Below are 24,320 nucleotides of genomic sequence, written 5' to 3'. Positions count from 1 at the left end.
CTCTTCACCACCACACACCTCCTCCTCATCGTCAGCCTCCCCGAGCCAAACCCGGCACTTAGGCCCAGGGCTGCAAGGAGACCTACTTGTATCTGGGGCGACACGGACACCCTACATTAGTTATGAGACCAAACTATATAATTTGTAGCATGAAAAAAAAAAAAAAAAAGTACCGGGTAGTTAATTTCTTGTCTCATGGTTATTTCTGGACATCTTGCTGGTTAACGGGTCGGCTGCATTAAGTGAGTGCATAGGCGAGCCAGAGTCAAAAGTTTTGTGTGTGTGGTGTCTTTCCAGCGGAGCTGCGGCAGGCCATTGTAGCCATGATGAACAGGAAGGATGAGCTGGAGGAACAAAATGGGTACGTTGGGGATATGCAGCCTCCTTATCTGCCACTTGCAAAGCCAAACGGGGATGTCGACGCTCACGTACACATGCATAGTGAGAGCTGTTGGATAACCTTTCCATTTAATACGCCGCTCTTTTCACAGACTTGAGGCATTTTCATGCTGACTTTGCCACAGACTGATTAGATTTACACTAACTGCCAACAGTTTATAGTTTTGGTGTTTTCACTGCAGACGTGATGAATGATGCAGATTTCTGTTTCATTATTGTGTACTTGGTCGAAAAGGTTCAATTGGACCATATGAGTCTGTGCGAATTGTACATGGATGGTCCACTTGGTGCATTTGGCAGGTCTCTTCGTAGTTTGCTGGATGGGGAAATGGAGCATTCAGCGGGTCTGAGGCAGGAGATTGAGCTGCTGAAGAAAAGGCTGGCTGAGCTGGAAGAGAGACACGCGGCTAAGGTCCAGGCTCTGGCCAGGTAACATACATGAGCGTTCTTAAATAAGACAATGGGGGTGACAATAACGCCAAAAAAAAAAAAAAATCTAAATCGTTCTATTATAACCAAAAAACATATTTGATGCTTCTTAGTCCCTAGAAGCATCAAAAATGTTTTTTTCACTTTAGTCTAAAATGAATGCAAATTTGATTTAATGCTCATTCCAATAAAATCCTTATTAAAATGTAAAATACCCCAGCACGAACCTTGAAGCAAGTTTTCTGACTGTCATATTAAAATTCTTACCTCATTGTAAAGAATTTGCCTCGTCGAAGTCAAATAAGCTTTAATGTCATTACTTCCATGAATCTCTACCCACTTGAACCACCTTAAGGCCTTTCCTACGCATTTCAAACACTGGGCCTGTGATTTAAAACGAGTGAATCACACGCTGAGTGTTACATCAGCCAAAGGAGCCAAAGATCATAGCTACCTAGCTATGGACCTTTTCCTCTTCCACTCTTTTAAGATTACCGCCTCATTACATCGCAATTTTGTTTTTTTTAAAACAGACCTCAAGCCTCGATTGGAGGTTTTGCCGTAGTCGCGCCGGAACCATTATTGATCATACTGCTCGGCCGTAACCACCAAAGGGCGCTAATAATTCAGACCCAACTGCTTTGCTCTCTAAAAAATGAACAGTAACAAAACAATAGGGATGAGTTAAACGGCCAGGAAGCAAACAAGCATCTCCGCAACATGACATTTGTCCACAGCAGGACGAAAAACCATGAGCCTCCAGCTCCAAAGACCGAGTCATTACAGATGCTTGTGATGTGTAGTTTTTCCAATAAACAAGCACTGTGCGCTGTAATAGCCCACTGGAACTTTACGGAATTGATTAATGGGTCTTGTTGTTGTGCCACATTGGGGCTCATACTTTAGCTGCATCATTGATGTTCACATAATCACCATTACTCTCCATGCAAAGAAAGTTGATCTAAAGTCACACACACATTTTTTAGAAGCAAGCCCAAAAGGCTTTTTTGTTCGATTAATTGCATCCAGGCTGCAAGTCTTCCGGCTTCCCATTAGTCGGCCTAGCGCTGTCTAAAGAGAAAGTCTCGGCATGTCTGTTTTCACACGGTGGACTCCTATAAGTCAATGCCAATTGATTGGTGTCAGAGTGACTCCAGTTAAGCGACTCGGGGGCGCCAATGTTTCCTTTTTCATTGTGATGCTTGGCGCTCTGTGTTGTTCCCTGATCCACTTGTAGAGTTCAATACACGTCCGCTCCCCGCTGTTGTCTTTGATTTTAAAAGCTGGTCTTTTTTTGTCTTTATATTGCGAGGTCATTGATTCGTTGCCACATGGGGGAGCTCAGATGTCGAACTTGCCCGCTACTCAGATTTTGTATGAAAGACATTTGAGACGTGAAAGTAGATACTAGATTTCATTCTCCAGATTTTTTACCCCCCCAAGAGTGTGTATAGAATCATCATCAGCAGTTTGTGGAAAAAAAAAAAATTGGGGGGTTTATCGAAAAAATGTTTTGCAGACCCCTGAGATATACTTGGCACTCCCCTCAAGGAATAGATCCTTTCCAGGTTTGAGCCCGCTGCAAAACCTAGCTCAGCAATCTTGAGAGGGCAGTGCGTCAGCTTTTTAATATGCGATGATTTTCGCATCGGCACGGAACATCTTAATGGAGCGGAAATAGCAGGCGAGGTAGAGACGGCCTCAGGCTTGTCTCGCTCTCGCTGCAGGTGACTCTGACATGCAATGTGCATCTCAAAACTGGCACAGACTCACAAATCCGATTCTGTCGTCAGCGGCTAAATCTCAAGTGCCGCCTTTCCTCCTCGGCTAAAATCTGTCTCGATCAATAGCGGCTATAAATACCAGCAAAGGAGCAGCTAGCCATTGAATGGAAGCTGGAAGCTGTCAGTTTCACTCGGGGAATGAGGCTACACTGGTAGCGCTTGCGAACAAAATCTTTATTTTAGTCATTCCATTAGAAATTGCAAGACTAAATAATTACTTTTCATTTTGCTTCTATGAAGAGCAAGTAGAATGGTGGACAAAGTTGGAGTTCTACAAGAACTACTAATTGGAGCCATTTTACAGCACTATAGTAAAACACACCTTAAGAGCCCACCAAACCAATCTTAAAATGTGTCTGTTGGGCTTTAGTCAATGCAAAATAACGAGTTGCCAGATGATGCCGTTTTCCTCCAGGACTGTAAGTCTTAATTACAAAATGGGCAGCTAGAAATCACCCAACGGTGGGTGGGAATAACAAATCAAGCTTGGCTGTCAATCAATCGCAATATAAACTACTAGCAGCCATTCCTTCACTCCTGTAAACATCTAAAATGCATGTCACCTTACCATGGTGGAGGTGAACCTCTAGTCGGATCCAAACCAGGCAAAGCAACCAAACGACATTTATCACTGAGACCCAAGGTTCAATTCTATATAACGTCGACTTGAAAGAATATTATTCAAAAGCTTGACGACTCTTCCACTGTATTACGGATGACAGAAGGCAAGTGAGTTACCCTAAATAGAATTGAGCAGATTTACTGTAGCCTCTCCTGCTGTTCACTTTGTAAGTTACTCACAGCCAAGAGATTAGATATATAGGTGAGGTATTACTCAGTCATCCACCCAAATAGAACAGAAAAATATAAGATCCTCGCTCACACATATCAACCCACACTCACAAACCCCGGCTTTGTTTATATGACTACAACACATCTGCTCCAGTCAGTATAGAACTCTTTCAATATAGGCAAAATGAATGATCTCCTGGACATCTCACTTGTCAATGTTGTGAAACAAAGTGAGTGAGCTTGATGACATTTTACACACAATAACCAGCTTTGATGACTAAGAAGGAAGATGTGTTTACTTTTTGTCGTAGTCAGCAAGGATAACATTGTGAAAACATTGAGCTGGTGTTAAAACAACATCAAGAAGGAAGGGTAGTGAGTCATTTTTTTGGACAAATCATCTGCTCCTGAGATATTTGAAACTGTGTTGTTGATTTAAGCATGATTTTTCATTTTGGGTTATTACAGTTGAAAACATTGCCAGTTTCAAGTACAGCGAGTCAAATTTTCAAAATTCTTGGTAGAATCATTGATTGGGCTAAATGTGCTCCAAACCAAAATACCCCTCCCCCTTTTTTTTTTTTTTTTTATACCATCAGTTGGCCAAAAACAAGAAAAAGTAGCCTTTCGGCAGCGAGAAGATGGGAAGGTGGCCAGATGAGTGGGTTTGGGAAGAGGTACTCCGTCATTGGGAGAAGGGGGTGGTCGAACAGGCACGCTCACACATGCAGCCTGAAACGCAATACGCAGGCGACCAAAATTAAATTAAACACAGATAAAAAAAAAAAACACGATAATCATTATGATGGTTTCGATAAAGATAATGAGATGGTCACCTGCCTAATAATTGTGCACACGGAGTTGGCTAGTTCATCCTTGAAATGAGAAATGAGCGTAAATTGCACTCAGGGGCATTTTTCAGTGTCACGCATCTCAGTGAAAGTGTCTTGGTAGCTAGCTCCCTTTTATTACTTCCAAATAAAAGCAGAGCATAGAACAGCCAATTCGCTGTGTTATTGTGGATTAAGGTGACTCAGAAGCATGGAAATAATAATAATAAAAAAAGTGTTGAGGGAGATGCAAAAAAAATAAAATACTCGAGTGGTTTGACTCACCTTTGGCAATTACTGTAGGTATCTTAGTTTAAAGAGAAATATTAAGTTCTATATATCCATTTTTTAATCACCGTTTCAAAGAAAGGGAAAAAAAAAAAGCATCTTGTTTTATTAGCTTGCTTCCGTTCACCAAATGTTACCAATTAAAAGATGATCATCATAATTAGACCCGATTCTTAAAGTTAAGCACCAATAATGCCACTTTAGGAGCTACATTTGCAGTTTATGTGCATACTTCAGCTCATGCTGCGTCTTGAATCACACAACAAGCCAGTGTTACATCAGCAGAAAACATTTCACGCTTTGAAGGATCAATAATTCAACAAAACGAGTTCATTATCGGGCCACGCAAACCAACAAAAAAAATACAACCGTGGCAAGACAGAAACGCTTTAGTATTGTTACTTCAGATAATCATTTATTCACGGAAGGAGACATTTGCTGTAAATAAAAGATTATTGGATCAAACAAGACAACAACAAAAAATATGGATAGGAATAAATTTGCAGTATCTCAAATTGTGGGGTGCCATTAAATGTTTGACACGGGCTGTCATGTTATAAAAGTAAATGTCAGGTTTTAATAGGAAATCCTTCTAGACGGGTCTCACCGCTACCTCCATATCTCCTCCTGCAGTTATTATTCTCAAATCAGCGGATATTTCAATAAATTCTGTTCATGAAATCATCAGTCAAAGGTTATGCCGATGATCTCAGTAGGCTGTTAAACTTTGGACCAACCAATTGGATCCAAATTCTGAAGATTTTTTTTTTCTTCCTACATACTAATGCTACTTTACATTTCAATATTAATTTGAATCATTTATATATGTTCAAATCAGATCAGAGATTCATTGTGAGTAAAATGAAATTTTCCGATATCTCTCTAAATGACCGACGATTTGCCTGTGAATATAATTAAATTAAATTGAACTGGCAAGAGCAGAAAGCCTCACTCCAACCTTGATTGATATCAACACCTTGTAAGGAGAGTCCCTCGCTCATTTTGTGCCTCCCCAAAAACATTTGATATCATATCTCTTGCCCTAATTTGGAATATCATTTGATTCCTATTCATGTCTCTCTAATTCCAAGAGTTTATTTCTATTTCCCCCCCAGCTTACACATCATTTCACACACTGTTACAAATATAGTCTGAAACCAATCTGATCTAGTCTCTAATGGATTCCCAGTAAGAATATTAGGCGGGCAAAACGTATAAATCACCTCCATACCGCGCCCACAACCTCTTTTATTATTAGCCGTTATTGGTTATGTGATATCTGTGTGTGTCTATTTGTGCAGGGAAAATGAGGTCCTGAAGGTCCAGTTAAAGAAGTATGTGGGGGCGGTGCAGATGCTGAAGAGAGAGGGGAGCCAGGGCAATGACGGTAAAACACACACGTACACACACACAGAGGTTGCTCGTCCATATTTTGCTCTCAAACATGGAGTGTCATGAATCCATTGGCGAGGCCATATCAATTCCGGTGCCTTTTCTCAAGTGGCTCAAGTGTCTAATTTCACTTTTAGTGATGTGAGGCTTTGGCAAATACCACCACGGTTATTTGTGTGTTTTGCGAAGGGGGCGGGGCCAATAACTTTGCCTACGGCAGGTCAAGTGCAGATGCGTTGGGGACGGAAGCGCGGCTCTGTGTAAATAGGAGTGAGACAAACTGCCGCTGTTTGAGAGCAAATACAATGAACTAGGCAGATTAGAGAGGGACATAATAATGGATAATTGCATTTTTGGGGGGTCAAAAGGGGAGCCGTTATCTCTGTCAGCCTGAGGGCTTTATTTGTTTGTCCTGCAGAAAGTGAAAGGTAAGGACAAATTTCACGAGGACTAAAACAACAAGTACATCAGAGCATAATTATTTCTGGGCGGAATTTGCGACTGAGATAACTTTGTGCAAAAGGACAACTGTGATTACATCACAAGCAAAACACAGCAAAAATAACAAATTTGAAAAACACGCTGAATTTCCATCGGACTGAAACAATAATAGCTTTAAATCTTAGTAAATTTTAGCCTTTTTTTTTTTAGATGGTTGTGGTGGCCTGTAATTAATTTTCAGTAACCCTAAAGGTACGTAAGTCTGCCTCTGTTTTGTAATAAACCACCGCCCACCAATTATAGTCTGCACTCGTCAGGAGGTCAAACACGGGCGGTGGGCTTCGGCGACGAACATTGCTTGTTAAGCCGTCCGGGACCTTCCGTGCTGTGTCTGCACTTATTGGCGTCATGTTTAAAACATAACAAGGGCCTTTGCGTTTCATCTTTGCTTCCTGTCAATTGCCGTCTCAAACAAGGCTTGGTCGCTCGTGGACACCTGTGGGGGGAAAAGAAAAAAATCACAGAGGTGATGATCGGAGCTCAGAGCGGCTGATTATCATCCAATCAGAGTTGCCATTTGTGATCCGGCGTACTTTCCTCTTATTTTGACTCAGGCCTTTCTCTCTTCGTCTTTGCCGTCGACAGGCGTAGCAATTTCCTCTCCACGGCGGCGTCTAAATGATTTCATCCTCCCTTTCCTCTGTCTTCGCCCGCTAATGATGTGCCTTATTCTTGCCTACTTTTGATGTTGACTACCACTGTTCTGCAGGGTTCTAAGAGTAGCAAGTATAAGGTTTGGGGGGGGGGGGGGTGTAGAAATTGAGGGAGGAGTGTGAATTGACAGACAAATGGCTGTTTTTTTTTTTTTTTTTTTTTTTTTACGTGCTGTCAGCATGCTTCCCTGTGATCAGAGCCTCTCTCTAATGATAGCGCCGCGGACGCGTTCTCTCAAATGCTCGGTAGCACCGCTGGCATCCCGCTAAAGAGGCTTCCTTTTTACCTCTGCTGTGATGGACTGATAATTAATTGTTTCCTGCAGGATGCCGTTGCAGGATTTTCCCCCCTTTCTTTTTTTTTTTTTCTTCTTCTTCTGTAAAAGGGAACAGTGTCTTTGAGGGTATGCTTATATTAATACGTCGTACAAGATTGGAGCGGAGATTACGCGTGAATGCACCGGGCACGCATTTGTGTACCTTCCATGCCGCATTAGCACAACGATCATCATGTGTAGCGTAATGCAAAAAGATGTGTGTATTTTTGTCGTGATCTATTCCTAGAACTCCTCATTAGTCAAAGCCGAGTGGACGTGCAAGTTGAACAGAATGTACGAAATTGTGAAGATGCTTTGCCTTGAAATTCAACGCTGAAGTCAATCGGCGCAATGTTCCATAGTCAAGATTAGACTCGAGGGCTGTGATTGGTTAAGAAAAGCAAATCATTTTTTTTCTTCCCAGAGAATGTCGAGCGTCTCGCTGCCGTCTTCCAGATAATAATGCTTTGGCTCTCTCCCAGAGGAGCTGTAATGGCCTCCTGGTTGACCGTTTGCTGTTTGAATGAATGATTTGCCCAAGAGATCGATTCTCCGCGGAGATAGTCTTTGCATCAGAGGGAAAGTGGCCGTTTGCCGTTGAAGATGGCCCATTGCGCCATGCAGCCTAGTATAAATTGGCCTGCTGTGGTGTAGATTAAAAAGATTAGAGTGCCAACTCCAAGCCAGTGTTCGAGCGATATTAACTTGTTCAGTGCTGACGCGGCTCTCGGGAGAAACGACAGGAGATCAATGAGGGGGTCAAGGGCCGCTAATTCCCTCCTTTCCGTTTTCAGGTCCAGACCCAATTGATGTTCATTTAATCCTATGTCTATCACGTGGCCCGTTATTTTATGTTCCTGAAGAAACCAAAGTTCACTCTTTTAATCGTACTTAGTTAAATATACTTTGTCCGGCTGACTCTTAATTTCACGCAGAGGCCACTCTTTATTTTGCCTGTTTGCCGCGTCCGTGTTTAATTTGAGCGTAAATAAAGGGGCGGCGGGCAGAGGCTTATTCATCTCCAATCAGGAAATGCATTACATGGCTGTTAAAAAGCAAATAAGGTTACTCCGTGGCCTTTAGTCTCTCTTGCTCCCGCTGACGGCCTAATGAGTGAATGAGAGGCATTTATCACCGCTGCCTGTCCTAATAGGCGTGCGTAACTTATTCATTACACGCACAGCTCTGCATTTATTGTCCCTCACCGTGTTTAGCTTTGCCCTTGTCGGTCCCGGGCGAGGTCAGGCTTGCTGTTTTAACGTGCCACTTGTGTATTTGTGTAAATTCTGTTGTTGGTTTTACACAAGGGGGATCTGTGAATATAAATTGATCAGGGAAGGTGTGTGTGCATGTTAATTAAAACTTAATTCCTTGGAATGGCCTTTTTTTTTTTCTCCCAGACTGTCAGTGTGGGCAAGTGTTTATTCATTACTTTTAACAGGGGTGGCAGCACGCCTTCCAGGAGGGGCTCGGCGGTCGGAAAACAGGTCACGGTGGCGAGAAGGGAGTCGTTATCCAACAATGTGCCAAGGCATGCATCTTTTCAGGGCAAAAGTGCATCGGCTATTGTTCTTAGTTGATTCATTTGGATTCTGCAGACTAGGCTGAGACCAAGCGGAGACCCCCCGAAGACAGTTGGCCGGCGTGAAACTGTTAACGTGCGAGTGCTTTATGTTTTAAAAAGAAAAATTATTTTAAGTCTCAGTAGGCTGCGTGTAAAAGAGCAAATGATGAGTCATCCTCCATGTGACTTGAGCTTAAAACTAGCAGATTGGTCTTGTTTACCAGCTCAAAGGTGTGAGGGATGTTCATTTCATCCAAGACAATCAACCAAGCAGCCCCGCCGGCTATTAATAACGTGACTTTGTGTTGTCAACAATTTTGTGTCCAGGTTTATTACGTGTGTGTATTTTCCGTGTCGCACCGCAGGGGTGGGCGACACATTTCATCACCTCGGCGGAGGCTTCTTAATGAACGCTTTAATCATCCTTCTCTGCTAGAGGTCTCTTGATGTCCACAAGTGGCGAGTCTGCAACTTAAATTGTCATCTCTTCGCGTTAATTTCTGGCTGAGAGATTATTTGGTCTCCTTACTGGCGCGAGAGTGTGTCGTGTACTTGAGACAGTCACGTTTAGGCCTTGGTGGAGATATTCCACTTAATATCTGAGGCATTCCACTTTTGTTTTGATGCGGAGAAATGGATTGGTTAGAATTACAAATTCAGTTAAGGGAGCTTGAAATTTCATGTGAAGCTGAGGGAAGTCCTGTTGTGTGTGTGTGTGTGTGTATATAGCGAGAGATTCACCTTCTGCGTTGCCTCTGGCTGTTTTTGATTTTTCCAATAATACACACTCGCACAAGTACACACACCTTCGGGCCATTACTGTACCTGGCGCTCAAAGTAACCGCAGGCTTAAACTCACCACATTGCTGCCATGCAAGTTTTACATGCACACTCAAGTGGATGAACACGATGCTATCAAATCCGGATAAGTCGTCATCCACAGTATGACTTTACAATCTCTCCACCTAGTCTGTCTTGCATCCTTATCTCCCGAGTGGTTGCATCTGCTCCCAGCTCGACATCCCGCCGGCCTTCCAGTCGGCGTCGGACGTGCCGCCGGTGCCTTGTCAGGGTCCAGGCATGCTGTTCATTTCCTGCATGAGTGCCCACGCTGATGATAACGCTCCTCTTAGCATGCGGGGCGGCGAAGGGAGCATTAAACATTCCCCGTGTTTGCCAGGTAGAGGATGTCGGGGACACGGGGCGAGTTTGTCAGACCGGCCTTTGTCGTACTCGGACACGTGTTTGGTTACAGCGATGGCGGTGGTGGCCAAGTGGAGATATTTCGTCTGCTCTTCTCGCTGTCCTTTCTTCATGCGTCTTTTCAATGCACTACTGCGCCTTTGATATAAAGTGCAAAAAGCCAAGCTGAATCTATTGTTGCATCATATTCTTATGAAAGCCAGTGATTTTCACGAGTGCACAGCTGAGCCTGTGCAAGAATCTGTGCGTCATCGTGACATTGTACCCGTGCGCACATGCCTCATTTCCACCCCTATTTTAAGCCGGGAGTGGACGTTAACGATTCCTTAATTACTCATTTGCATATAGAACCGCTGGTTGGACCTTTATTAGACACAGCAATTAGATTGGTAGGGCAAATACAATTATTATTTTTTTTTTATAGAGCGGCTGAAAAAAAGAACAGTCCTTTGTAAATAATTCGGTGAATCAATTCACAAGGGGGAATTTTTTTGTTTAAGATGTCATTTTTTTATGATCAAATTAGAATCTCAGATCCCAAGTGATAGTTTCCTTAGGGCGGCCCAGGAATAAAAAAAAAACATGTAAAATAGGCTCCGATATTCATTCTCTAGAGTCAAACCTCTGAGTTGTATTGACACGTCACCTCCTGACAGGCCGAGAGTAAAGCAGCAAGGGATTTACAGCGAGTGAGCCGCAAAAAGGAGCTGATAATGAGCCGTGCTGCGAGAGTTTCTTATTCTAACAAGCTTCTCATCTTGACTCCAGAGGGCTCTTTAGTTCTGGTCAAATACCTGCGCTGCGGAAACGAGGGAGAGAGAGAGGGGGGGGGTCTCTTCATAAGGTCTTTGCGGCACCTCGGCTCATTCCTTTTATGCTTCTGTGGTTTTGGGACAAAGGCAAGACTTTGTAAAACCACCTTTGCAGCCACATTAAAAGTTCTGAATCGCTGTAATGGATTAGATTGTCTTACACCGGACACTGGCGGAGCTAGAGGGGAGGCTGTGGGGGCACTAACCCCCCCCCCCCCAAATCAAATGTTAAATGTCGCTAGAAAAATAGATATATTTGTGATTTGAGTACCATTCTAGTTTAACTCTGCATACTTTTAATTAAGATTGCTTTATTAATAGCAGTTATCGACTGAACCCTCAACATACCTTCACTGTTGTGTTTCCCAGCCAGAAGCTCTTACACTAATTAAAGCAAATCCTACAAATGAGCATCTATCACATGCTCACTCTATTGCACATGCAACACCCACAGCATCTTATTTTTATTTTATTTTTTTCTGGCTCCAGATAGATGCATTTCACCCAGCATAATGAACACTCACTTGAAGGGAATTCACTTAGCGAGTAACCCCCCCAAGTGAATCCTACTGTGCACGAGCCAACTCAACAAAGTGCTTGTTTTATAAAAGTCCTTTTGGAGTTTGGATCAAAAGTATTTTCTTCTTTTCCCACAGCAATCCGTGGCTGAAATATTTAAAACTAGAACGGAGTCCATTCCCTTTACGTTCTCTTCCTCTTAGTTCCACCTTTGCCGTCCCTTTCGTCTCCCATCTCCACTTCCGCTTTCTCTGTGTTTGCATTAATAAAGCGCACTAATGCAAAGCGGACGTGAGGTTATAAATAAGGAAGTTTGTATGTGCTTTATAGACCTTTGACCACACAAAGAAAAAATATGCCATTCTGGAGTATTCTTTCACAACCCTTCAATCTTTAACAGGTTATTTTTATTTTTTTTTGGCTAGTGACAAGACAGCTAATTTGACTCCCTTCTTGTTTTATGGAGAGCATCTGCTTAACGCAATCCAGTGTGTCAAAACAACTGCGGGGGGTCATGTCGCAACAGTTCGCAGGCATCCTCCTCATGTTTAGTGCAGGGGAGCCGAGATGTTGATTAGGCGTTTGAAATAAATAAAAATAAAAAAAACACTTTGCAGATAAGTTTGCATGATTAAAGGCCACCTAATCAACTTGGACAAGTTTTGACGTCGGAACTTATTAGCGCCGATGCACTCAGTGGGTCTGGCGTGTGAGTCACAGCGATGTTGAAACGTTTGCAAAAACAACATCCTCCGAGTCGTCGTTGTTGTTGTTATAAGTGCGTCGGGCGAGGAGCAGGTGGTGCTGATTGAAAGCGGATGTGATTAGCTGTCTTAATGTCAGAGTGGAGCATAATGACTTTGCCTATTGATTAGATAACATATGCACTTGGTCATGTTTGTTTGGGAAGTTGGATTTGAAGGGCGGGCGCCGCTTGGTGTGTATTGAGCGCATTTAAATGAAAAGTGGGCAGATTTGCAGCGTTCGTCTCACTGTTACTTGATGAGGCTACTTGAAGTTATAATGAAGTCATCGAAAAGAACATTTTTCTGACTCAAAAAACGAAATAATAAATAATCAATTATTTACCGATTGACATGGCAGCCAGTCCAATCCCCCCCCCCCTCCCCCCTGTCCTCCATCTCATTCCATCCATCACTCCTCTGATCTAAAATCGGAAATGTCGAAATTACACTTGCTAATAGGTCACGGCCGCACCATTTCCTCCCTCACCTCAACGCTCCGTCCTCGCTCTTTTTTTAATTCACCGTTAAGTACAAAGAATATTTCATTTGGCACTAAATGAAATTGTTCTTCTGGACTTTTGGAAGAAGAAGAAAAATTCTTCTCCCCTGCTGTTCCTTGTCCTCCAGATGGGAACATCAATTCTTAATGCTTATTTTAAACGCACTACTACCAGTTCCCCCCACCCCCCCCCCCCCCCTTCAGGCATGCGCACAACCACCACTGGACACTAAAGTGAACATACTCTCACTTAAACACCTTCACAGAAATGTTGTCTACTCGTTGCTAATAAATACTCCAGGGACTCCAACTCCTCATTAAAAAATTACACCACGCTGCGCCAACAGATCAGCGGATGATTAACATATTAATTCCGAGCTGAAGGATAAGTGCTACGAACAAATGAGAGACACGGCCCATTTTTTTTATGCTTTCTATCGGTTGTTGTGGCTTGAGTAGAAGCTAAGTGCTAAGCTAGGTTAAGCCAAGCCAAGCTCTTGACCACGGACATGTCACCTTCATGTAAGAACGGTTGAATTTCTTAGCGGGCACGCTCGGCCCGCTTGTAGCGTTGTGTGGTTATTTCGACGAACCCAAGTAAGCAGACATGCATTTTGCATGCCATACATTCGCCAAATGTAAATTCCGTCGGCATGTGTGTGCACCTTCTCTGAATGCTTAATAACTCTTTTAATAGGACTGCAGCAGATTGAGCTGCCATGTTTTCTGGCCGAGACATTTTTGGGTCACAGAACCCCCCCCCCTCTCTAATAATTTATTTCGATCAAAGGAATAATTATTTGCTTTTGCTTCCCTCGCTCGCACATGAACACCTGGTTGCACACATTGGTCGCCATTTTGTCTTGTAGTGTATTGCTACTTCTTGTCGATAGGAAATGACATCACACTGCAACTGTGCGACCTGACCACTCGTAATCGGAGCCCTCCGACACACACACACATACACACACACACACACACACACACACGCTCTAATCAGTTTTGTTCTCTCTCAGATGACGTGAATATTTGGCAAAGCTCCCCACACGCCTTCACATTTGCCACTACCTAATATTTCGCAACTTGCGTCACTCTGCATAATCCCAATATTGATCTCGCACCCCGCCCGGTCTGCGAGCAGCCTCCCCATCTTATCTTTTTCCATCAAAAGCAACCGTGCGACGCCGTCACGCTGGGAGGCGTGAAGCTTAAATAAAAGGCGCAAAGCTTCAGATTAGAGCAGATGATAAAATGAAACTTTAATCATCCCCGTGAGGAAAGTGGGTCACTGCTGGAGTGTGGGAACAGAAGAAAAGAACAGAGAAAAACGGGGTCCTGAAGGTAATGCGCGTAATTACAATCAAAGCATATACTGTATTGTCGTGAGAAAAAAGAAAAAAAAAAACGAGATATGACTAGCTTTTATGGTCTCCAGTCGGATTAGGATTCATACATACAATATTCTTCATATTATGCGATAATAATAATAGTAATTTCACAGGAGGAGACAATATATTCTTAAAACTGAGAAAAACATTTTCAGATTTGTTTGTCATCCCCCTATGGAGGAATTAATTTTGCCGAACCGCCACACTCCACGTATTTTAACTTCTCCCAAGTCACAATGAGTATCGATTTTGAAAAGTCCGGCTTTCTTGTCACAATAATTTGCCACTTTGTACCAGCGGGAAAACGATATGAGTGCCGCAAATTAAATTTAGGCTCCGGGTAATGACTTAGTAATGATTTCCCCACTTTCCACAACATTTTGGACCACAATTGCTTCCGGGTTTTCCTTCTTTTGATCGCAGTTATCTGACACAAACAAACCCAACACAGTGCAGCTCTGCTTCTGCTTGACGACAGGATTAAATTTAATCTTGTTTACACAAAAATTACCTACTTAATGTGAACCACCATATGTTAACACGGCTAACAGTAATTTAACATTTACGTGTTCTTGGCACCCTGAATGTAACTTCCACAACACACCCACAAAAACCGCCGTTATCTGAGGAAAGGGAACGCGAGAAATAAACGATGCGCGATTAGAAAATGAAAAAAGATTGCTTTTGATTAGCACTAGTTAATTAACTCAGCCAGATGCCTTCCTGCTCCCTAGCCAGCCCTTCAACAATGCACGGCCCGTGTGCGTGATTAACCCGACGCTGCATGTGTGTGTTTTTCCATCCTAGCGTTCCTTTGTCAAAAATTGTTTTGGCCTTTCTTCCTGTGTTCAGTCCTGTCATTTTATAATGAAAACCAAATTAATTTAGCATGTCTTGCATGTACATTTCAGTGCAAAAAAAAAAAAATTGTGTATAGCTGAGAGTGGCTGGCCTTCCCCATATATTTGATTAGCAACAAGGGACCACTGATGCACTGCGGCGCAGTGTGCTGCCAAGTTAAGTAGAACAGCAGTGAATGATTGATAAGGTGGAAATAAGATGAGAAACAAACAAAGGAGATTGGGCGCATAAAATCGTAGGGAAGAATAAAGATGAATCAGATTTACAGTCACTTTGAAGGTATTTGACTACACGCTTTCCATCCGGCTCGTATTAAAAAGCAGATCACAGCAGACGGGAAATGTCAGAGCTCATCGGTATTGGTCACAGTTGACGCAATCTCGATGTCTTGACCTACAAGTCTGCTCAGTAAAAAAAAAAAAAAAAAACTTGCCGTGATGCCTTCCCCTCTACTCAGGACTGCAATATTTGTCAACAATAATCAGTTAAGAGTTGCTTGAAATGTGAAAAGGTAAATAAAATAGAGCCCAAGTAAATGTATCTGCCTGAACCGATTTAGAGGCGACCCGGAGGTAGGATTAATGTTGTTTATTTATTTTGCCCCATCCACAAGTCTTTTGTCCTGCAGCTGGTCTGAAAATAGGAATAATAGTTTTCAACCTCATCGTTTTTTTTTATCTTATCTGAATTGGGCAGTAGTGAATTCAGACATTAGTGTTTATATTGATAGTTATTTTCCGTGCTTTTATCGTTCGCAATTTGGGATAGCTCATTATCTCACTCAAGTTGGACCAATGGGATGGAAATGCTCAGGTGAGCAGTCCAAGGAAGCAAGTCTGCAAATGGGAAACGCCCTCGCACACACACACACACACACACACACACTTGGTGCTCCCGATGCAACACATTGCTCATGGGCAGCCCAACGTTTCCTAGCGCACAACACAGCTGTCGGGGAATGACGCTCAGTTAGTTTTGTTATTACACACCAGCTGTCAGCCCAATTTTCTTTAGCCAGAAACATCTGTGGTGTCATCCCCGATTTTGCTCCTCACCCACCCCGACGCACATCCACACCGTTTTTTTATTCCGCCTCACACAACACTCGTTTCCTGCTTGTTTGTCCACATTAGTTACATTGTGACAGCTCCTAAGTGGCATCATCTGCAGCGCACCGTTTTTTTTGGAGTATTTCGTGAAATGTTCTGAATTCTAGATTTTGTGCCACTCTTTTTGTGAACAAAAGAAGGTTAATATTTGACCCCTCACATGTCAGCAAAACCTATGCGCATTATGAAGTTTTTCCACGTTAAATTCCCATCACTGTGTTTTAAGTTCCCTAATTTTCTTCTGCTCTCAGAGCATGTCTTCCCATCTCTCCCTTCAAGCTCCGCCGTGTCTGTCTGTGTCAGCGGGGCGTGTTGACGTCGAAATTCCAAAGTTAATTTTCTTCGGCGGTGCTGAAAATCCAATCAAACCGTTGCCCGCATCCTCCGCTGCAAAGACACAGCGCCTCCATTTCTGCCAAGTGGCGCTCTTTTTTTTTTTTTTTACTCCCCCCCCCCCCCCTTTCCACAGAGGGAACCCTATTAGTTGATGTTTATGAGCTTAGAAACAACGCTTTAGGCGCTGCCATGATGACTTAAGCCTGTGAGCGAGCTTCAGTATTACAAAGAAACAATGAGCTGAGAGGAAAAGTCTGAAAAGCAGCCGCAATGGAATCAAGGGGACATTTATCATCTTAATAGAAATGACAGCAAGGGGGAGGAAAAAAAAAAACGGTGTTTGACTTGCCGACTTACATTGCAGCACCGTGTGCGAACAAAGAAAAAGAGGATTTGTGTGCTTAAGCATCTTTGTGTGTTTTCCTTGTCGAACCCTTTGTGTGTGACTTTTACTCCGGTATGACATTAATTTAGTGGAAGGCACTTGAGAGCCTGCCAGCGTGTGTATTATACAGACTTCTATTCTCTTGAATCTTGATCAAAAAGCCGCTGCAAGTGTCACAAAGGAACCGAGAGGAGCACTCGGCGGAAACATTTTCAGCGTCATTCTTTTTCTGTCTCTCGCAGCTCTGCCGGTATTGCCGTCGAGCGAAGCGCTCGCCCCTGCCCCTCCGAGTAAATGCATGGGCGACATTGAAGAGTTGGCAGCCAGCTACGAACGTAAACTCATAGAGGTGAGTGTTTGATCTTGTCGCACAACCCTCGCTACTTACTGGAGTCGCATTTGTGAGCGACCACACTATTGATTTTTGAGAAAATGTCACATTGAGAGGGTTTGTTGGTTTCCTAATGAGGGCTGCCAGAGCAAGATAAATATTCAACTGTGTTTACCTGCATTTATTAGGGAAACACAGCTGTGTTTGTGACCGGCCTCTGTTCTATTTGTGTTACACTGAGGTTGACTTTGTACATTTTGAGCCAATTCTCTGGATATGCATATGTGTGGTGCAGAAAGCAAAGATTTTTTTTCATTTTATTTATTATTAGATTTTATGTGGTGGTGGTGGGGGGGGAAATAGAACATTGGAATGCCGTCTTGTAATTGGAACGGTACCAGTTCACCCCTAGAGAGTGTCTAAGTGAGAAATTGAACACCTAATTGTGCCTGATGAATTTAAAAATCTAATTTTCCGCTCGAGCTGTTCTGGCTTTATTACATATATTTTTAGAGCCCTTTTGAAGGCGATAATACAATTTTAAATTTCTGTAAGCAACTCGTTTTCCCCTGATGGGTGGGAAGCCAGTGGGTTATCCACAGTGTTTTGGAATTGATTTTCTTTTGAACTTTCCGAGTCGTGCGAAAATAAATGAAAGGATTATAGAAGGAACTGATGCAAATTCGCAGTTAAAACAATCACCAAGCTAATAAAGGACTTTGAAAACTTTTTTTTTTTTTTGTAACTCTTCTACAGCTTCCTTGGTCAAGCAGCCCATAAATTGATGACGTAAAGTTTGGTGATGGGGTTCTGTTGTAGTTCAACGTGTGCGTATGCAGAAGTCTGCCTGACGTTCCTTTAAAACAATCTGACTTTACACATTTTGTGACTCTGCATTCATATTTTCAGCCCATATAATTTAGTGTCACATCTACGTCTGCCTCATGCCTCCTCGTAGTAAATAAAAAGGAGCAAGCGTGATATAGGTCAGTGGGAGGAGGGATTCTCCCTTTTGATCCACGAGCTCATTAATTAACCATCCCAAAAAGATTTGGAACAAGAACAACAATTACGAGCCACCGGCTCAGAATGTTGCGTTTCAGAGGAAACGTGGAGAGAACATGACGTACAGTAATGCAAGTGAGTGGAGCATTTAAAGGCCAGCAAGAGTTAGAAAATGTTTGCTCCCAACATTGTCGTCAGTGGACAAATGACAGCAGAAATCAGCTTATGCCTTCCCTATGTGACATTTGCAGACACCATTAGAAGGCAGCATTGGAATGGCTTTTTGTTTTTGACTCCCAGTGAATGGTGGACAGAACAGCTTGTCTGTTCTATATCGGTCCTTACTCACCCGCTTTTTTTTTTGTCCCCCCCCCCTCTTCTTCCGTCATCTTCAGCCATGTTTCCTCCTGTTGAGGAGCAGATGTGCTCAAGTGAGTCACGCATGGAATCCAACATGCGTCGGGCAATAGTCATATTTTGGTTGTCTCGTTTCTTTTTTCTCCCTCCTCTCGGTTCTCCAGCTTCCTCCCACATTTCAAAATAATCGACGATACCAGTGTGCCTCTGCTTACACAACCAATAAAAAGTAAAGATGGCAGCGTTAGCAGCAGCGCAAAGTACATTTGTCATGACTAATTTCATCCGGTGAAGATGTAGTGAGGTCATTTCTCCTCTCGCCATCCAATTTCAAATCCAATCTCAGCCCTCTTACTCTCACTTAAGTTTGACTTTTTAGGCTTTGTACATGTCCTTGTGCCACTTTCTCTGTTCCGTCGGAAGCGACATCTCCAAGATGTAATGAGTTGAAGTGAACTGGATTCTTATTCTTTACATAAAACATTACGGGAATGTAGGATGATTTGATTGATGTTCCTTTTTTTCCTCTTGAGAATTTTGAATGTCATTTGCAGCCGCCGGATATTTAAATATTCTTCTGTGTATATATATACACGGATATATATATATATATATATATATATATATATATATATATTTTTTTTTGTGTTTCTTCTACATACAGAATTGATTCATAAGACTTTATCGTGAAACCAGACTGACAATATTTCATTATTTTAGCGTTTGTCAGGTGTTTCTTTGACTCAAAAGGAGTATTTCCGAATCCAGCTGCATGGAAGAGAGCGTCTACCTATTTTTTATTTTTTATTTTATAAGACTGCCCGAGGAGCTGGAGTAGTGTGTTTGACAGAGGAGAGATTTAAGCGGCAGCCCGAGGACACGGCACGCATTGAATTCTCTTTATTACTTCTGAGCTGCAGTTAACAGCCATACTACGACAAACAAAGAAGAATGCACGAATCAAAACGCAGTCTCCTTGGGAAAAAAAGTCTTTTTCATTGTGGTTGTGATGCTGAAAGACATTTTCAGTATTAATTAAAAGGTTTTCCTCTACCGATCCATCGCCCTGTATTTCTACAGCTATATGATAATAATAATACGCTCTTATTTATTTGTGCAGGTGCTCCTCTTGCTGTATATATAAAAAAAAAAATTGCCTGGAGGCAGTTAAGAGAACTGAAACCAAGCTTTTTGTTCTTTGGAAATTGGGTTGGTACGACAACAATGAGTTTGGTGACACCAAAGCAGACCGGTTCAGTATTAGCATTTTACAATTTGCATATTGAATATGAAGAAAAGTAGCGCTGCCCCTGAAATAGATTTTAATAGCCACCCCTCCATATTTCATTACTTGATGTCAAAAAGTGATTCTAAGTGTCTTCTTGGTTAGGGTTGACTCAAGAGTCAAATCTATATTTGGGTTGAGCAGAGGCAGAGTTGCATGTGGAGATAACATCAGCCGAATCCAACCTCAATTACAGCTGCTTAGGATTTGATTTATTATTTTGGATTATTTGCTGTATTGAATCATCCAAAATATTTGCCGCAACAAAGGAAACACTGCGCTAAAGAATTCACAGCATGCTCTTTTAAATAGTATGTGAAAAAGCAAATGTGCTGCCCGAGGATGTCGCAATAACAGCATTATCTCACCCGTCGGTCATGTGACGTCGCCCCACCAAAGCGCTCGTGGCAGCAGGGGCCTCGTGTAAAGGCACTGTGTGTGCCACAGCTGTCACTCACCTGACAAAGACCTGTCCGGCCAGGTTAGGGAGATTGGGCATCCGACGCATACACATCATTTGTCGCTACTATTAGCATGAGCGCACGGAATGGAGGATAGCGCTGTCAAGGTTCGTTAGAGCTGAAGACAATTGATTAGCTGGCTGGCAGGATTGTGACTGCCAGGGCTCTAAATCTGCATTCGCCACTTGACTTGACTACAACTGTGGCGCCATTCCTCCACCACAGGGTGGAGTTTAACTGCGCCCCTAAATCTCTTCTGCTGTCAATTTTAATTGGACTCCACCTAGACTGCTCCTTCTGTGTGTGCGCCACTGAGGATTGTAACTTTTATAGTTTATAACCCCCCCCCCCCCCCTTTTTTTTTTTTTTTTTTTTAATACAGCCGCGGGTTTTGTACTAATGATATGTTGTGCAACTCTGCGTCTGTCTGTGTGTGTGGTACAGGTGGCCGAGATGCACGGCGAGTTGATCGAGTTTAATGAGCGCCTATATCGCACCCTCATGGCCAAGGACCACCTCATCGGGCAGATGAGACAGGAACTTATTGAGTTGAGAGGACCGGTGAGTTAATAACAACCACTCATTTTCTCTGCTCCCACACTTCCCGCTTTTGACTCTTCCTCGCCGGGATTTAGATGAGCCGGTAGGTTGGATTCCATTACGCTTTGCCTGACCAGGCTGGCTGGTTGAGTGTAACGACCAACCAACTGCAAGTATCGATTATTTTTAGAATCGATTAATCGGCCAATTATTTTGACGATTCATTGATGAACCCGGTTTTTCAAAATATGTACTAATTTTCCTCACACTAGTTGGCCCAAACAATTAATTGATGATCAAAAATAATCATTGATTCGTTTGATTTTTGATTGGTTGTCATCAATTATTTGTTACGCCGCTCCAAGCAGCCATACAGGCCTTTTTGGATCACAATTAGCACACCATTAGTCAAACCATTCGTTCTTCCTCCCACGTTTCTTCACAAACTCTCCAGGCAATACAAACCTTTTACACAAAATTTGTTTACCCCCGCCAAAAGGCAATTAATTTGTCAGAATAATAGCTCAACAATTCCCAGAGGGAATTGGAACTGTTTGGTCACGTAGCCTAATTAAATTAAAAGTCTTATCATGTGCCGTGTTAGTCTTGTGCCAAGAGTATTTGTTTGTCGTACATCTTAAAACGATGCTCTTTTGATCAGACAAGGTAGCTGTCAATATTTTATCCTCAACGTATCTTTTTTTTTTCCTCCAGGATAGTTTTCGTAAACACATGACACTAAAATCGGTTTACATATAGAGCACCCTGACACACACACACAATCTGTCACCATCTAAGGAGAGTCTTGGATAAACGAAGGTGAGACCTCTCATCTTTGAACTCACCAGCTTCCCTTGTTGGACTGCTCAATAAATGTGCACGCTACTGGACATGCGTAAGCGTGTTAGCGCTCGTGTCCTTGGAGTGACATGCTCAGAAGCTTCAAAGAGTTCAAGCCACGGTCACTTTAACACATCTCCTGTGACCTAACAATCTATGCATGTGGCCCTTGGAGGGTGTGAGCAATGCCGAGACCCCCCCCCGCCACTTCAGTCAGCTTTAGATGACTTGGATGGAGAGATGTCCTACATTTTACACATACAACCACTCCGATTGCCAACATCTGAATCTGCTCATGTGCTGTCTCAAGGGACCGCCGGGTAGACCGATGCAGATCGCCAGAGGCTTGATAGATTCACACACGTGTGCCTAACACATAATCTCATCGGGCAATGTCACATTAGGGTTAAAACATCTCAATGCACAACATACACAAATGTTCCAGATGTTTACTTGGGTAAACAGTTACACTTCAACACTTCATCCATATTTATGTGATTTTTTTTTTTCTTCTTTTCTCTCTCTAACGCTTAGGTCCCAGGCGATTTGAGTCAGACGTCAGATGATCCCAGCCTCTCCGATTTTGAAACGTAAGGATTGTCCGCTTATTTCCGTCTTCAGGAATGACTTTGAATGAAAGAGGAGAGGGCGGAGGTGGTTTTAATGAGCAGGCTCATAACAATGGCAAATAATTGGAATGGTCATAAAATGATTTGGAGAAAATCAAAACAATATCACTCTGTTTACCATCTATGACAAATTCTACAGTTCTCTGGTCTCATCGTGTGGCACGCTTGATCCGTTTTGACCACCCACCAAGATGACCAGATGTTCTTCTCTCTCCTCATATCCAAATGACACCCCCCACCTCCGCCTCCTTCTCTCAGCGGGCTTTGATACACGCTCGCGTAACACTTTGCGCTTCTTTCACCGCTCTAAGCTGTAATGTGCGCATTGGCACGGCGTCGGCGGCGATGATCATGACTACGATAACGGACGTAATCGGCCATAGCAGTGAAAGCGCTCGTTGTTTATGTCCCTTAAGGGCGCATCGTGCTCTCATCAACGTGTGGATCCCTTCCGTGTTCCTGCAGGGCAGAGCTGCTAACGCCTACCACGTCTATCAGGTAAATTGTTTGCAAATGCACGGCAGAGTCATCCAAGGCAGCACAAAAAGATTTGCTTGTCAAAGTATGTTTACAAATACAATTGTGGGATTTTTGACCCAGTGACTTCAGAATAACTTGATAGAACATATTCAAGGAGAGTGTGCAGGGAGCGTAACTTGGAGTGTTGTCCAACAAACTAAATTGCTGCTCCTGCTTGGATCTGTCAAGTTCTCATGCAACTTTTACCTTGTCGTTAGCATTCACAAGGTATTACATTTGAACGCTGACTCTCTGACACACACACACACACACACACACACACACACACACACACACACACACACACACACACACACACGCACACACGCACGCTCGGCATTGCCAGGAGGTACAGCTGTAATGTTAGTCAGGTGAAACCATTCAGGACCGGAAGAGACAGGTGACACATCCTTAGCGCTAACTGAACATCAGGGACGGCTTGCTCCCGAGCTCGGCTCGGCTCAGTTTATACATAATTGATGTGAATTCACATCTCGGGCAGAACGAGGTCTGACACTTAAATTATATCCATCGTCACTTCAAGACAAAATGTATAATTGGGAGATACCATCACTGCTTCAGATAATTTTTTTTATACAAACAAATATTCATTTGCTGATACCTAATCGACTCACTTGGCTAACTTGACTAGGCAATTAATCGCAATATTCAATTTCCGGTGCGTATAGATAATGTGTGTGTATTGCACCGCTATCTTATGATTAGCCTCTCTCAGGTCGGCGGTTGTCCAGCTCTTGAGCCCAATAGAAAGTTCAGCCCATCTGGCGCATTGGAAACTTTCCTTCCCAGAGCTATATTGGTCTAATGGCTCCCTCTGGAGAGGGCTTTTTGTTCTTGGACAGCCTAATGGATGGCCAAGGTTACTGGAGTCATTGTTGTTAAGGTGAGCTAGTTGTCGTGATTGAACGTCCGGACGAATGTTTAAAAGACAGGAGGAGCATCATCAGGGGACAGACCCCCCCCCCCCCCCCCTCTAAGTATGAAGTCTTTTTTTCTTTGAGCTTTTCATGACCATGGGCTTTAAAAAGGGAGGTGGTTATGGGCCTAAGTTAGGTCACAGCAACCTTGTGGTTTAAAATAAGCTCACTAACAGCCATGTGCTGAGAGGAGGAAAGCCTCATCTAAACACCACTTCTCACATTTTACCTCCCTCAAAGTCTCGCCTCAGTCCCCTCTTCTTCATCATCCCCCCATCTGTCTCCATCCCTCCCTCCACCAGCTTGCGCAGCATTATGCTGAAGCTCCTACTCTATTTTCTCGCCGTCCTTTTTTTTTTTTTTTTCCTGCAGTCACTTTTCTCTCCACCTTTTCTGAAATGACTTCCACCAAGCTCAGTGAAGCTTGGGGGATGGAATCGCTCCATCATCAGTGGCCACTTTTCCTTCCTTCACCCCTCGTGAACTCATGAGCACATTATAGCGGCCGCAGTCTTCTCCCTCCTCCAGAATCCCAGCAGTGGACTCTTTAACGAGATGAGGGTTAGGAAACGTCATTTGTATGAACGTCACCCGACACGAGTCATTTG

The 24,320-nt window shown here is 43.0% G+C and overlaps 1 protein-coding gene across 8 annotated transcripts in view; it reads left to right on the top strand.

Annotated features, from left to right (window-relative positions):
- Window positions 1-24,320, top strand: part of snx29 (sorting nexin 29) — an 81,682-nt gene that overhangs the window by 6,791 nt on the left and 50,571 nt on the right. For 7 of the 8 annotated variants that reach the window (XR_009710285.1, XR_009710283.1, XR_009710281.1 and 4 more), the window contains 7 exons: window positions 298-361; window positions 700-828; window positions 5,824-5,909; window positions 17,050-17,156; window positions 20,691-20,807; window positions 22,161-22,216; window positions 22,672-22,753. Coding sequence is in view for 2 of the 8 variants with exons in the window: in XM_061264382.1 (XP_061120366.1) it covers window positions 298-361; window positions 700-828; window positions 5,824-5,909; window positions 17,050-17,156; window positions 20,691-20,807; window positions 22,161-22,216; window positions 22,672-22,753 (641 nt within the window). In the remaining 6 variants the exon portion in view is untranslated. The remainder of the gene's footprint in view (window positions 1-297; window positions 362-699; window positions 829-5,823; window positions 5,910-17,049; window positions 17,157-20,690; window positions 20,808-22,160; window positions 22,217-22,671; window positions 22,754-24,320) is intronic. The other variant, XR_009710286.1, reaches the window with a different exon arrangement.

This window comes from Syngnathus typhle, linkage group LG18 (assembly GCF_033458585.1).
Source record: "Syngnathus typhle isolate RoL2023-S1 ecotype Sweden linkage group LG18, RoL_Styp_1.0, whole genome shotgun sequence".
Classification (NCBI taxonomy): domain Eukaryota; kingdom Metazoa; phylum Chordata; class Actinopteri; order Syngnathiformes; family Syngnathidae; genus Syngnathus; species Syngnathus typhle.
Note: the sequence above shows the minus strand (reverse complement) of the source record. Positions and strands in the feature narration are given on the sequence as shown.